Consider the following 15,723-nt stretch of genomic DNA (forward strand, 5'->3'; position numbering starts at 1 on the left):
GTTTGAGGGTCGGCACAACATTGTGGGCTGAAGGGCCTGTAATGTGCTGTACTGTTCTATGTTCTAAGATTTCAGGTCACATAGCCTTATTTGTCATGGTCCCTTCTGGCACCTGGCTATCTTCCTCAGGAATTGGGCCCTAACCACCTCGTTTAGTTCCCAATCATTCCCTGGTTCCAATAAGTACAAACACCTGCATTCCATCAACCAGTGCAGTATAAGAATCCTGTGACCACAACTAGAAGGTGCCAGTTTGTTGGTCAACTCGTGTGTGAATAACCATGGAACTGATGACTATCAGTTCTAAGTCTAACCTCTTTCCTGAGTTATCTACTAGAACCAAGACTCTGGGCAAAGACTCCCTTGGAACCCTTCCCACACTCGCTACGACAGCAATGCCTCCTGACACGGCCTCTGCGCCCGTGTTCAGCACTTGGGTTCGTTCCACTGCTACGTCCGTGCAACAGAACGAACTGGCCACGATGAACCCAGCGGACATGGATCCTGTACAACAGGCCCTGGCCAGCCAGGGCTACCTATTGGGCACCCACGACCAACTACTTCAGGAGATCGCGGAAAACCTTTGGACACTAACCACGAATGTGCAGAAGGTTCAGTGGGCAAGTGGACCAGGTCTCCGCTTCTGTTTCCCCATCCCCGGCTACCCAAACCGCACTGCTCAGGATGGCTTCGCCCTCGGAACCAGCAACACCATCCCCTCACGAGCCGTATGTACTCGAGCCTGAACCCTACGCCGAGGACCTAGGTAGGTGCCGGGCCTTCCTGTTACAATTCTCCCTAGTCTTTCAGCTGCAGTCACACACCTACACTTCCGATAAATCGAAGACTGCGTACATCATGGGGCTGCTACGAGGGGATGCCTTGGCTTGGGCAACCGCGATATCGGATAACCGTCCAGAAGTTTGTTCCTTGTACCCCTCCTTTGTCACGGAAATGAGGAACGTCTTCGAACAATCCATTTGTGGTAAGGACATCGTGAAATGGCTGCTCACTCTTCGTCAGGCTTTGCGAAGTGTGGCCAGGTACTCCATTGAGTTTCGGACATTAGCCGCAGACTCCGGGTGGAATGACAAGGCCCTACGAGAGGTGTTTCGACAGGACCTCTTGGACTAGATAAAGGATGAGTTGGCCGCGAGAGATGACATGGACTGTCTGGACTCTCTGATCTCGCTAGCCATTCAATTAGATTATTGACTTCGGGAGCGTCAAAGAGAGAAAACCAGTTGCCCTGCTCCTCGAGGAAGTCCCCAGTCCACCTTACCAGCCTCAGCCAGGTCCCCTTCCCCAGCCACTCCCCGTGTGGCTCCTGCTACCACCGTCTCCACCCCCCTGGGGGAGGAACCAATGCAGCTGGGATGGAACCAGCTCTCCCCGGCCGAATGAACTCGGAGGTGGAAAGCTGGGGATTGTTAGTATTGCGGCCATCCAGGACATTTCCGGGATACCTGCCCTCAGTGGCCAAAAGGGAGGGCTCACCAGTGAGAAAGGGAGCTCTGGTGAGCCGAATGATACTCCCTTCAGCACCCCAGACTCGGATGCAGATCCCGGCAACCGTGAATTACCAACAACGGTCCCTGTCCCTATCCGCTTCAGTGGATTCCGGTGCTGAGGGCAATCTGCTGGATGAAAAGATAGTCACCCAGGCCGGAATACCTCGCGAATAGCGAACCATCCTCTGGAGGCCCAGGTCCTGGACAGAAAACTGCTGGTTCAGGTGACCCACTGTACGCCACCCCTACCTTGATCCTATCCGGCAACCATCGGGAGGAGGTATGATTCAGTCTCATTCAGTCACCTCAAGCCCCGGTAGTTCTAGGGTACCCATGGCTGACCCAACAGAATCCCCATATTGACTGGTCTACCGGGAGGATAGCCGAATGGAGCCCGTCTTGCCATACCAACTGTCTGCGGTCGGCCCTATCTCCCAGAGAAGCTACCGTGACCCCACCTGTTTTGGAACCCCTTGACTTGTCCCGCATCCCCAAAGAGTACCATGACTTGGGACAGGTGTTCAGTGAACAGCGGGCCCTTTCCCTGCCCCCGCACTGCCCATACGATTGTGCAATCGAGCTTCTCCCCGGGGCCCCGCTACCCACCAGTCGCCTTTTTAACCTATCCCGACCAGAGAGAGAAGCCATGGAAAGATACATCAGCGAGTCCATCGTGGCGGGCATGATCAGGCCTTTATCTTCCCCAGTAGGTGCCAGTTTCTTCTTTGTAGAAAAGAAGGACGGGACGCTTCGCCCTTGTATTGACTACCGAGGCCTAAATAATATAACAGTTAAGAACAAGTACCCGCTACCCCTCATTCGTTCAGCATTTGAACCACTTCATGGAGCCACCATTTTCTCAAAGCTGGACCTTTGCAATGCTTACCATTTAGTCAGGGTGAGGGAGGGGGATGAGTGGAAGACAGCCTTCAATACATCTCTGGGCCACTTTGAATATTTGGTCATGCCGTTTGGCCTCACCAATGCTCCCACCGTTTTCCAAACCCTGATCAATGACGTACTGAGGGACTTTATCAATCGAGTTGTATTTGTGTACCTTGACGATATCCTTATATTTTCTCGCAGCCCCCAAGAACATGTACACCATGTCCGTCAAGTCCTCCAGCAACTGTGGGAAAACCAGTGGAAGGTGGAAAAATGCGAGTTCCACATCTGACCGGTCAGTTTCCCAGGCGATACCATTGAAAACGGGCAGGTAAAAGCAGACTCTGAGAAGATCCGGGCAGTGGAGGAATGGTCTAGACCCACGACACGCAAAAACTTCAACGATTCCTGGGGTTTGCAAACTTCTACCGCAGATTCATCAAGGACTACAGTCGAGTGGTGGCCCCCCTTACCTGGCTTACCTCGTCTACCACCCCGTTTTGCTGGGACTCCGAAGCGGACTCAGCATTCACCGACCTGAAGAGGCATTTCACCACCGCTCCCATCCTGGTCCATCTGGACCCATCCCGTCAATTCATCATGGAGGTGGACACCTCTGACTCCGGGGTGGGAGTGGTCCTATCCCAACGGGCAAGTTGGGATGAGAAGCTTCACCCCTGCGCCTTCTACTCTCGCTGACTGTCCCCCGCCAAGCGGAATTACGATGTGGGCAATCGGGAACTACTGGCAGTCAAACTAGCATTGGAAGAATGGAGGCACTGGTTGGAGGGAGCAGAACACCCGTTTTTGGTATGGACGGATCATAAGTACCTGGGGTATATTCAGACCGTCAAATGATTGAACTCGCGCCAGGCCCGTTGGGCATCGTTTTTTAGACGGTTCCAGTTCACCCTCACGTACCAACCAGGATCCAAGAACGGGAAGCCGGAAGCGCTATCCCGCCAGCATGATTCCAAGGATGACACCTCCAGTCCCGAGATGATCCCCCCACCATCGTGCCTGGTGGCCACCCTCTCTTGGGAGATCGAGGCTAAAGTAAAGGAAGCCCAGCGGGACGACCCCGACCCTGGCAAAGGACCCGGCGATCGCCTGTACCTGCCCATCTCCGTCAGGCCTCAGGTTCCCCAATGGGGACATACATCCCGGTTCGCCTGCCACCCCGGGAGTGATCGGACCCTGGCTCTCCTGAGGAAGTACTTCTGGTGGCCGTCCATGGAGGGGAACACCCGCTCTTATGTTTCAGCTTGTTCCATCTGTGCCCGGGGAAAGGTCTCTCATCGACCACCTGCGGGTCTACTTCATCCTCGGGTCGTCCCTGGTCACACCTCACCCTAGACTTCATCACCGGTCTACCCCACTCCTGCGGAAACACCACTGTCCTCACCGTGGTAGACCGATTCTCCAAGGTGGTGCACTTTGTGGCCCTCCCTAAACTCCCCTCCTCTCAAGAAACCACAGATCTTCTCGTCTGCCACGTCTTCTGCCTCCACAGAATCCCCGTGGACATCATCTTCGATCGAGGTCCCCAGTTCATCTCGCAGGTACGGAAGGCCTTCTGTTAAGTCTTAGGTGCAGCGGTCAGCCTGTCATCCGGCTTCCACCCACAGACGAACGGGCAGACGGAACGGGTCAACCAAGACCTGGAGGCGACGTTACGCTGTGTAACGGCAAACAACCCGTCGACCTAGAGCGACCGTCTCCCGTGGGTTGAGTACACCCACAACTCCCTGGTGAGCTCTGCCATTGGGAGGTCTCCGTTCGAGTGCTCCCTTGGGTACCAACCCCTGCTGTTCCCTGCGCAGGAAGAGGAGATTGCGGTACTGTTGGTTCGGGACCATATTGATCGGTGCCATTAGGTTTGGGAGGAAACACACACGGCCCTACTCAGATCAACAAATCGGAATAAAAAGACAGCCGACTGACATTGGACTCTGGCGCTGGAGACCAACTGGGGCAGGTGGTGTGGCTTTCCTCCAGGGACATCCTGCTCAACAATGAACAGAGGAAACTCACCCCTCGTTTCCTGGGACCATTCAAGATTGAAAGGGTTATCAATCCCACAGTGGTCCGCCTAAAGCTGCCAAAGTCCATGTGCATCCACCCAACTTTTCATTTGTCTCAGTTAAAGCCAGTTTCCATCAGCTCCTTGTGCCCCCCCCAGCTGAGACTCCCCCACTTGCCCGGCTCATCGACAACCATCCGGCATACACCGTCCGACAACTACTAGATGTGCGCCGTCGGGGCAGGGGTCTCCAATACCCGGTGGATTGGGAAAGGTACCGCCCTGAAGAGCATTCCTGGATCCCTGGCTCCTTCATCCTAGACCCTTCCCTCATCCAGGACTTTCATCGGGACCACCAGGACAGGCCTGGAGGATTGCTGGAAGGCTCCCATTGGGGTGGGGTGGGGTGGGGGGGGTCTACTGTCATGGTCCCTTCTGGCACTTGGCTATCTTCCTCAGGAATTGGGCCTTAACCATCTCATTTAGTTCCCAATCATTCCCTGGTTCCAGTAACTACAAACACTTGCATTCTATCAACTAGTGCAGTATAAGAATCCCTGTAACCACAGCTAGAAGGTGCCAGTTCATTGGTCAACTCATGTACGAGTAACCATGGGACTGATGACTATCAGTTCTAAGTCTAACCTCGTTCCCGAGTTATCTACTAGAACCAAGACTCTGGGCAAAGACTCCCTTGGAACCCTTCCCACACTCACTACGACGGCAAAGCCTCCTGACTCGGCCTCCGCGCCCGTGTTCAGCACTTGGCTCGTTCCACTGCCACGTCCGTGTAACATTATTAGAATTGGAAAAGAGGACAGAGAAAGTTTAGTTAATCAAATCTGTGGGCAACCAAATGTAAACATCTGTAATGTTTACCAAAAAGCAGGTATTTTCATTCACAAAGTCATTTACCACCACATTGCCAACTCTCAACACTCAGCAGAAAGAGCAATCAATTCTTCAAAGTCATTGCTGTTTTTCTGGAGCTTTGCTTTCTGCTTGAGTTGTGACAAATTATACCTTTAGAGATGAACACATTTCAGATGTTTTCCTATTCAGTAGGAGGGTTATTGTCTTGATTTGTAGAACAATTCTTGCCAGCCTGTAGAGAGATATATGCACATAAAAGTAATGAATAACATGTCCAACAAACATATAAATAAAAATATTGTTCCCTTACAGAACACATGACACAAAAGAGAAGATGAGAAATTTACTACAATTTGCAACATATTCATCTACAGGAAATGGCCAAGTTCGCTCCACTTTTGCACAAGATTCTGACAGATCTTCCACCTCAGTTTTAGCTTGCAAATAATATTAACAGCTGTGCTCTCTATTTTAAGTGCTAGTAACTTTTTTAGCTTACCACTTCAATCCACATCATGAGACACTGCTTATTAAAATGCAACAAGGTACCTTCATTACAACATTAAAACCATATGAATGTTAGCTTGTTTCAGTTTTATTTTCTTGAGAGCAGCTTCAGATTTATATCACGTCCTCTCAACTTATGTATCCATACTCTTTCAATATAATTGCTTTACCATTTACCTGCAACAGTGAAAATGCATGTACATCCAATATCACAAAATATTTACTTACAACATGAGAGAAGTCATTTTAGCTCGAGACTAATCCAGCTCACAGACCAATCCCACTTTCCGCAGCCTTTTCCTGTAATCTACTCTCCCGACATTCACAACAACTACCCCCGATTCCACCAATATCCGTACACCAGGGAAATTTCAATGGCCAGATTGCCTATCAACCTGCACGATTTGAAATTGTTGGAGGAAAATGGTCACATTAAGAACATGCAAACTTCACACAAACAGCACTCTGGAGATGACGGAAAGCAGTGCGGGAAAACAGTCGCCAATGCATTACAGAAAGTGGTGCCCCTGCCATTGCTCAGTTCCCTATCTCCATCCCCATCTGTGCTCTATAAATCAGTTTTCACAGATCTTAGTCAAAATCTCTTCTTGACCTTCTTTGATTCCAGCAAACACGATCATATTTTCTCTCATCTAGTCAAAGAGTGAAGTAAAAAACATGGAAATCTTATGTGAAAAACAATTTGACATATACCAATGGAATCCTTATTTTCTTTTTCTGAATTGGTGAGTTAAGGTACCCTTTATACCCAAACTGATTTTCTTTAAATAGTTTTATTTGATGTGAATATTGATTGGAAGCTGGACTGATTGATGACCTAGATATATCAGAATCAGATTTATTATCAGTGACCTATTTGACATTAAGTTTGTTGTTTGGTGCAGCATTACAGTGCACAGACAAACAATTACTACAAATTATAAAAAAATAAATAGTGCAAAAAATGGAATAATGAGGTTGTGTTTCAAGGGTTCATGGATCATTCAGACATCTGATAGTGGAGTCGATGAAGCTGTTTCTGAATCACCTTCAGGTCTCTGTACCTCTCCTTGATGGTAGTAATGAGAAGAGGGCATATTCTGGATATCTAAGTCTTCTTAGTGATGAATACTGCCTACTTGAGACACTATTCCTTGAAGATGTTCTCAATAGTGGAAAGGGTTGTGTGCATGATGAAGCTGGCTGTGTCTACAACCCTTGGCAGCCTTTTACAATTCTGGACAATAGACCCTCCACACCAGGACGCGATGCGATCAGTCAGAACGTTCTCCCATCATACAGTTATAGAAATTTGTAAGAGTCTTTGGCGACATACCAGATCTCCTCTAAAGATCATACTCTAAAGAAGTGGAGCCAGTGGTATACCTTCTTCATGATTACGTCAATGTCTAATTTGATTTTTCCATATGAGGTTGTGATAAACTTCATCATCTTCTCCAAATATAATATACAAAGCTTAGTATAGAACACTGCATGAGAAAATTGCGTGCTTGGGCCCAAGTGGAAATCTACAGCTCCTATGTAAATTAAGACAGCACAATAATAGAATATTGAAGTTATTTTGCACTGTTGGCAGGTTGTATTTCAGTTTCACTGATCTGCTGAAAAACTGCTTGCCTTCTCAAATGGACGCAAAATATCCTTCAGCACTGTTTGAAATAGAGTAGTGTGGTTTCTTGATGTCCTGGACAACGTTGATTACTCAACTATCATCATTAAACAATTATTTCATCATTTATCCAAAGACTGCTTATGGGACTTTGTTATACATACAATAGATTGGACGCGACATGCCAACAATTTCTGCACCTTAAAAGTAACTCATCGGCTGTGACCTGGTTGTAACAAACTGATGATATGAAAGGTGATAAAAGTTCTTTCAGTTTATTGATGAGGTAATGTTTTATGCACATATGCTTTATAACTAGACTTTAAATATTTACAACTGATTAGCATTTTATTTCAGAAAAGATCAGAGTGGAAACATTATATCTCAGAATTTGCTGAGCAGCATCCATTTCCTGCACTGTGCTCCGGTAACTCTTTCGTTGCCCATTTTTCTCAAGTGTAAGAGAAAAAGAACCATGTGTATTGTAACGGAAATCTGAAACTGATGGGCCACCTTACAATAATTGCTGTAGATCACAGATTTCAAAATAAAGGCATGTTTTAAATAGTGTAGATATGAATCCAATGCCAGCCAGAGTGGCCAGGATTATCGTCGTTTCTCTGCATCCAGACACCCCTTCCAATGTCTTTGCTTGGGATTGTATCCCACTCCTTCCTTCCTGGTCCCATTCTTTCCAAGTCACTTCCAATCCAATGAAAGTAATTTTAATCCAAGTAATTACTGAAGATAATAGAGGGAGCCTTCAATTTCCTTGTCTGGGACTGTGTGACACCTACTGGAAAAGATTTAGAGCATTTTAAACACAAGAGATTCTGCAAAATGCTGGACATCCAGAGCAACATACCAGATTCAAGACCCAAAATTGTTTAATGCCATTTCCAGAGCACAAGTGTAAAGGAGAACAAAATAATTGTTACTCCGGATCTGACACAGTGAGACTGATGCTCCATGCACAGGGTGGGTGGGTCCTTTATGATGTTACTCGCCCTTCTCCAGCACTTTTCTGTATATGTGTTCTTGTTGGTCTATAGGCTGGTGTTGATGCATTGGACAGTACTAACTACCCATTGTAGAGCTTTCCTGTCACAATGCAGTTTTCGTACCATGCAATGATGCAGCTTGTAAAGGTGCTCTCTAATGTTCACCTGTAGAATAACGTGATCCAGTTCTCTTAATCCTCTTCAGAAAATAGAAACACTGGTGAGCCTTCCTGAATGTGCAGAATGTGTTCTGGGACCATGTGAGGTTGTGTGAGATGTGCATTCCCAGGGGTTTGAAACTGTTCATAAATTCCACCGCTGTGCCGTCGATGTAAAGAAGGGTGTGAATTCAGAATTCTCCTGAATTCTGAGGACAAGGTTCTTTGTCTGACACCAGGCCTTGAGCTCTTCCATGTGCACTCTGCAAACAGTCTCATTGTTGTTGGTGATGAACCCCACTACTGTCATGTCAGTGGCAAACCTGAAAATGTGACTACTTGCAGGTTTGGTCGTGCAGTCATGTGGGAGCAAAGTGTCCTGCGATGGGCTGCAAGAACTAAGCAGATCAAGCAGCAACTGTGGAAAGCAGTAAGCATTTGCCTTTTCAGGCCAAGGAGCTTCATCAGAACTTGAAAGGAAGGGCGAAGAAGCCAAAACAAGATGAAGAGGAGCGGGGATGGAAGGGAAAGAGTACAAGTTTGAAGATGATAGGTGAAACCAGGTGAGGGGCAAGGATAGTGGCTAGGGGAGGGGCAGGAAGTAAGAAGCTGGAAGAGGTAAAATGCTGAAGAAGAAGAAGGAAGCCTATAGAAGAGGTCAGTGGGCCATGGGAGAAAAGGAAGGAGGAGGGGGTGATAAGCAGATGATAAGAAGAGAATGGGTAAGATGGGAGACAGAATGGGTAATGAGAAAAGAGAGAAGGAAGAAGGGGTAGAGAAACTATCAGAAGTTAGAGAAATCAACTCTACCTTGAAACACATTTCCTTTCTGTTGGAAGCTACTCAGACAAAATACCAGAATCAGAATCAGATTTATTATCACCGGCATGTGTCATGAAATGTGTTAACTTATAAGGTATTGCTTCCCCAACTTTAGTGCTGCCTTATTGTGGCAGTAGAGGAGGCCATTGACTTGGAATATTTGCATTATAAGCTGAGAATTCCATTAAGCTAGCTCACATACAAGAAGCAATCTACAAAACATCTCTCTGGTTTACAGTTTTTGATTTTTACAAATTTCACCATTTACAATTATTCCTTTACATCATATGATATTTCTATTTCACATTTCTTTTCACAGCACGGTGCATTTGCATTTGCGCTGTTTCTCCCAGCTCTCAATGTGATTTCATTGCCTCGGAGCATGACTTCCCAGCATCCGTGATGATTTTCTGTCCCTACACACACACACCGATGCAGACACACTCTAAGATGAAGCAATGCTCATATTTATGAGTCAATTTCAGTGGGCTCTCTGTTGTCTTATTGCAACATCCCCATTTTATAGTTCAATTCTCATTCCTAAACCTCGAAGTGTTACTGATTTTGCATAACATCATTTTGTACTCAACCTACATTTTATCATTCCTATTTCATATGACTGTCAAGCAGAAAAACAGCCAGCCATTTTATTTTCTTGTCATTTTATGTTGACTATATACGAGGGGACATGAAAATTTTGCCTGCAAGGGAGATTTAAGTCATTGATTCTATTATTTAGGGCTACTATATTATGCTAATTGCTTTAAGGCAATAGACATGTCTCTGTGCAATATTTACAAATGTAAAGTAGTAGCATGCCGATCACATCATCAAAACCTATTGAACAGTATGTCATTTTCATGTTGCCTTAGGTAGATCCTGTAATTGAGTTAGAGTAGTCAGTCCCCAAGATTTCTACTATGCAGGCCACTTACTGTTCTTTGTCAGATGAAAGTGATTTATTAGTCTGACTGAATAGGTAGGTTGCCCTAGATTCTGTCTACTATCTAAACTCTTCACCCATGGCACCTGTCCATCTGAGCAGATCTTTTTTAGATCTATTTGATTGAAAGCTTGAGCATGTAGATACTAAGAAAGAGGATATGTTGTAGCTTTTGGAAAGCATCAAGTTGGAAAAATTGCCGGGACCGAATGAGAAGTATCCCAGGCTACTGTGGGAGGTGAGGGAGGAGATTGGTGAGCCTCTGGTGATGATCTTTGCATCATCAATGGGGACGGGAGAGGTTCCAGAGGATTGGAAGGTTACGAATGTTGTTCCTTTATTTAAGAAACGGAGTAGAGATAGCCCAGGAAATTATAGACCAGTGAGTCTAATCTCAATGGTTGGTAAGTTGATGGAAAAGATCCTGAGAGGCAGAATTTATGAACATCTGGAGATGTATAATATGATTAGGAGTAGTCAGCAGGGCTTTGTCAAGGGCAGCTCATGTCTTATGAGCCTGATTGAATTTCTAAGGATGTGACTAACACATCGATGAAGGTAGAACCATAGATGTAGTGTATATGGATCTCAGCAAGGCATTTGATAAGGTACCCTATGCAAGGCTTATTGAGAAAGTAAAGAGGCATGGAATCCAATGGGACATTGCTTTGTGGATCCAGAACTGGCTTGCACACAGAAGGCAAAGAGTGGTTGTAGATGGGTCATGTTCTGCATGGAGGTCAGTCACCAGTGGTGTGACTCAGGGACCTGTTCTGGGACCCCTACTCTTCATGATTTTTATAAATGACCTGGATGAGGAATTGGAGGGATGGGTTAGTTAGTTTCTTGATGACACAAATGTTGGGGGTGTTGTGGATAGTGAGGGGGAGGGGGGCTGTCAGAGGTTACAGCGGGACATTGATAGGATGCAAACCTGGGCTGAGAAGTGGCAGATGGAGTTCAACCCAGATAAGTGTGAAATAGTTCATTTTGATAGGTCAAATATGATGGCAGAATATAGAATTAATGGTAAGACTCTTGGCAGTGTGGAGGATCAGAAGGATCTTGGGGTCCAAGTCTATAGGACGCTCAAAGCAGCTGCGCAGGTTGACTCAGTGGTTAAGAAGGCGTACAGTGTATTGGTCTTCATCAATCGTGGAATTGAATTTAGGAGCTGAGAAGTAATGTTGCAGCTATATAGGACACTGGTCAGACCCCACTTGGAGTACTGTACTCGGTTCTGGTCACCTCACTACAGGAAGGATGTGGAAGCCATAGGAAGGGTGCAGAGGAGACCTACAAGGATGTTGCCTGGATTGGGGAGCATGTCTTATGAGAATAGGTTGAGTGAACTCGGCCTTTTCTCCTTGGAGCGACGGAGGATGAGAGGTGACCTGATAGAGGTGTATAAGATAATGAGAGGCATTGATTGTGTGAATAGTCAGAGGCTTTTTCCCAGGGCTGAAATGGCTGCCACAAGAGGACACATGTTTAAAGTGCTGGGGAGTAGGTACAGAGGAGATGTGAGGGGTAAGTTTTTTACTCAGAGTGGTGAGTGCGTGGAATGGGCTGCCGGAAATGATGGTGGAGGCAGATACAAAAGGGTCTTTTAAGAGACTTTTGGATAGGTACATGGAGCTTAGAAAAATAAAGGGCTATAAGTAAGCCTAGTAATTTCTAGGGTAGGGGCATGTTCAGCACAACTTTGTGGGCTGACCGGCCTGTATTGTGCTGTAGGTTTTCTATGTTTCTACTGTATCCCTTGAGCTGGTTCTTGGCACCTGAGAGGTTCACAGTCAGTTTCAGGCTGTGAATATCCTCATGTTGGATGCTAAGACCCTGTCCAATGGCCGTTGAGAACTCAATGCCATCAAAGACTTTTGGCACTCACCATAATGGTTCTAAGAGTCAGAAAGAAAATTAAAACTGTTCATCTCAGCGGGCCAGGCAGCATCTATGGAAACAAGTAAACAGGCAATGTTTCAGGCCAAACCTCTTGATCAGGACTGAAGCGTCAACCGTTTACTCTTTTCTATCGATATTGCCTGGCATGCTGAATTAATCCAGCATTTTGTGGTGTATTACTTTAATTTCCAGAGTCTGCAGATTTTCTCTTGTTTGTTAAAACTATTCAAGTTGACTTTAATTATATAAAAGTATGAAAATAAAAAAAACTAAAAATGCTAGAAATTCATAAAAATGAAAGAAATAAGTAAACCTTTCTTTACCTTTTTGTGGTGTCTGTGAGATTGTTATGTGAGTGAGGGCTTATGCCAGTTATTAGCTCAATGGTAAGGGCACTTATAGAGCAGGCAGTCAGTCACATCTGACCTCCAGACCTTAGATTTGACCACCTTTGTGGAGTCTGTGATGTGTTCAACAACAAATGGATGATAGTCAACAGTTCTCTCAGGAATTAAACTTAAACATCAATCAGATTTAAAATAAAACTAAACCATTCAGTAGAAACTACATAACTCAACCAACAGTAGGTTCCTTCCAAACCATTTGTGAATCCCAGAGTATGTTTAGGATAAAGTCCACAACTGTTGGTAGGTGTCCGTTTAAACTAAGTATGTAGGAGCAGGAATGTCATTTTGCAAATAAAGAGCTTTTCTGAGGGTACACCTTGAGTATTATGTGAAGTTTTGATCTCAGTATTTGAGTAAATATCTTTCTGCTCTGGAGAAGTTGCTGAGACTGATTCCTAGGCTGAAGCAGGACAAACATGAAGCAAGTTCTAGTCAAATAGACATATGCTCTCTATATTTTAGAAGATTGAGGGAATCTCACAGAAATTGAACAAAATCTCCAGAAATGGACAAAATGGCTAGAGATTAGGTGTTCTATATGGCCAGGAATCCCAGAACCAAGGACCACTGAGTACAGATAAGGGGAAAGACATTTAAGACTGCAATAAGGACGAAATTTATTCTCTGACAGTGTGTTGAGCTGATGGAATTCTTTATCAAAGAAACCAGTTGAAGTCAAGTTACAACCTACATTCCAGAAGCAGCTGATATTCTTTATTCAGGTCAGGATTAATCAGGCACATGGAGAGAAGGCTGGAGCAAGGCAGTGAATTTGACTGATTGTCTGTGATCATATTGAATGACGCAGGGTCAGAATGCTTCTATGGGATGGCCAGCTGTACATCATTCTCCAGATTTGAAAAAAAAATTAAATTGCTTGATAAGTGAATTAAAATATCTCCAAATAAAGGTGTACCAAACTACATTTTTATTCAATATAGGTGACCCCCGTACCATGGTTCCAAGTTCAAAGTTCAGAATAAATTTATTATTGAAGTACATGTATGTCACCAAAAACTACCTGATGATTCCTTTTCTTGCAGGTATTCAAGGTAGAACTATGCAATACGATAGAATCAATGAAAAGATACCATACTAACAAAGACTGACAATCAATGTGCAGAAGAAGACAAATTGTGCAAATTAAAAAGGAAGAAAGACTAATCAGTCAATAAATAAATGATACTCAGAACTTAAGTGATGGAGTCCTTGAAATTGAGATCACAGGTTGTGGAATCAGTTCAGTATTGAGGTGAGGTCATAGAGGTAATGGAACTTCACTCTTACACAAATTACTGCCCAACTTGAGATATGAAGTAAAATTTACTCTCATGAAAGTTATATAGAAACGTAGAAAAGCTACAGCACAGTACAGGCCCTTCAGCCCACAATGCTATGCTGAACATGTCACATTTGATTGGTCCTATTCTCTCACATCTTACCCTCTTGCTCCTCACATACTTGTAGAATGCCTTGGGGTTTTCTTTAATCCTGCTTGCCAAACCCTCCTCATGGCCCCTTCTGTGTCTCCTAATGTCATTCTTAAGCTCCTTCTCCCTCGCCTTATAATTTTCTAGATCATTACCTGTTTTTCTATCATTTCCTAGTTTTTTGAACCTTTTGTAAGCTCTTCTTTTCTTCTTGAGTAGATTTACAGCAGCCTTTATACAGCATGGTTCCTGTACCCTAACTCACTGGAACATACCTATGCAGAACGCCACATAAATATCCCCTGAATATTTGCCACATTTCTTCCGTACATTTCCCTGAGAACATTTGTTCCCAATTTATGCTTCCAAATTCCTGCCTGATAGCTTCATATTTCCCCTTACTCCTGTTATGAACCCCGTAACTTGGTCACTTACCAGCAAAGATAGAGAGGTCCATTGAAGTCTGATGGTACTATTTTTAACAGTATTTATTAGTAAAAATACACAAAAATAATATCAATGCAAACATACAGATAATATACGTCGTCAATACTAAATCTAAAAGCGCGGGTATAATAATAATCAATAAGAAATAAGCTCTATCGTTGTCTAGGGGATAATGTATTGTCCGATGGAAATATGGAAATATAAAAGTCACTCAGTTCATTCAGGCTGCAGCCTTTGGTTGGAGTCAAGAGAGAGATATTTTTAGAAACTTGCCAATTCCTTTTATGATTCCGATCCTTCGAGAGTTCCGTGGGTGTGGCCGGTCACTTATGGCCTCTCATTTGGCTAAAGCCGTTCTTCCGTGGTAAGGCCCCAATCCCAGGCAAAGGAAAAGGACGCACGCGAGCCCCCCTGTCTGACCACTAACTATAGTCTCCTATCACTGCTGCTATCCTCTTCCTTTCCCTACCCTTCTGAGCCACAGGGCCAGACTCTGTGCCAGAGACATGGCCACTGTTGATTGCCCCCAGGTAGGTCGACCCCCCCCCCCCCAACAGCACTCAAACAGGTATACTTATTGGTAAAGGGGCAGCCACAGGGTTACTCTCTAGTATCTGACTTTCGCTGTTACTTCTCCTGACTGTTACCCTCTTATCTGTCTCCTGAGGCCCTGGTGTGACTACTTGCCTATAGCTGTATCTCTAGAAGGTCATTGAGCTGTATCTCTAGTTCCATAACCTGGTCCCTAAAGAGCTGCAGCTCGACGCACCTGGTGCAGACAAGGCCCTCCAGGAGGCTGGGAGTCTCCCAGACATCCCACATCTGACACCCAATACAGAACACCAGCCTCGCAGACATACTTCCTAATCCTATTCTTCACAGGCAACTTACTTTGCCTCCACGTATTATTGTTGAAGCTCTGTTGATCCAAAGCCCTCCTACTCTGACTCCCTCTACTCTGTTGCCCGCTCTGTAAAGCTGTCTTCTTTTTAAATTCTTCCCGCTGTTCTAACTCGCTGGTGTCCACATGCCTGCTCAGTTCTGCCTTGATCAAACTGCTGAAGAAAATATGCTCTCCATTTAAATTCTTCCCACCAGTCTAACTCGCTGATGTCCATACGTGTGCTCAGTCATGCCTCGATCAATCCAGAGGATATGAAAAAACAGAAATAAGTATTTAT

General features: G+C 45.1%; 1 protein-coding gene across 2 annotated transcripts in view; it reads right to left on the reverse strand.

Moving 5' to 3' along the window:
- Nucleotides 1–15,723, reverse strand: part of luzp2 (leucine zipper protein 2) — a 405,480-nt gene that overhangs the window by 29,126 nt on the left and 360,631 nt on the right. For both annotated transcript variants that reach the window (XM_073049725.1, XM_073049724.1), the window contains one exon: nt 5,443–5,524. In XM_073049725.1, coding sequence (XP_072905826.1) covers nt 5,474–5,524 — 51 coding nt within the window. In that variant the 3' untranslated portion in view covers nt 5,443–5,473. The remainder of the gene's footprint in view (nt 1–5,442; nt 5,525–15,723) is intronic.

This window comes from Hemitrygon akajei, chromosome 6 (genome assembly GCF_048418815.1).
Source record: "Hemitrygon akajei chromosome 6, sHemAka1.3, whole genome shotgun sequence".
Classification (NCBI taxonomy): domain Eukaryota; kingdom Metazoa; phylum Chordata; class Chondrichthyes; order Myliobatiformes; family Dasyatidae; genus Hemitrygon; species Hemitrygon akajei.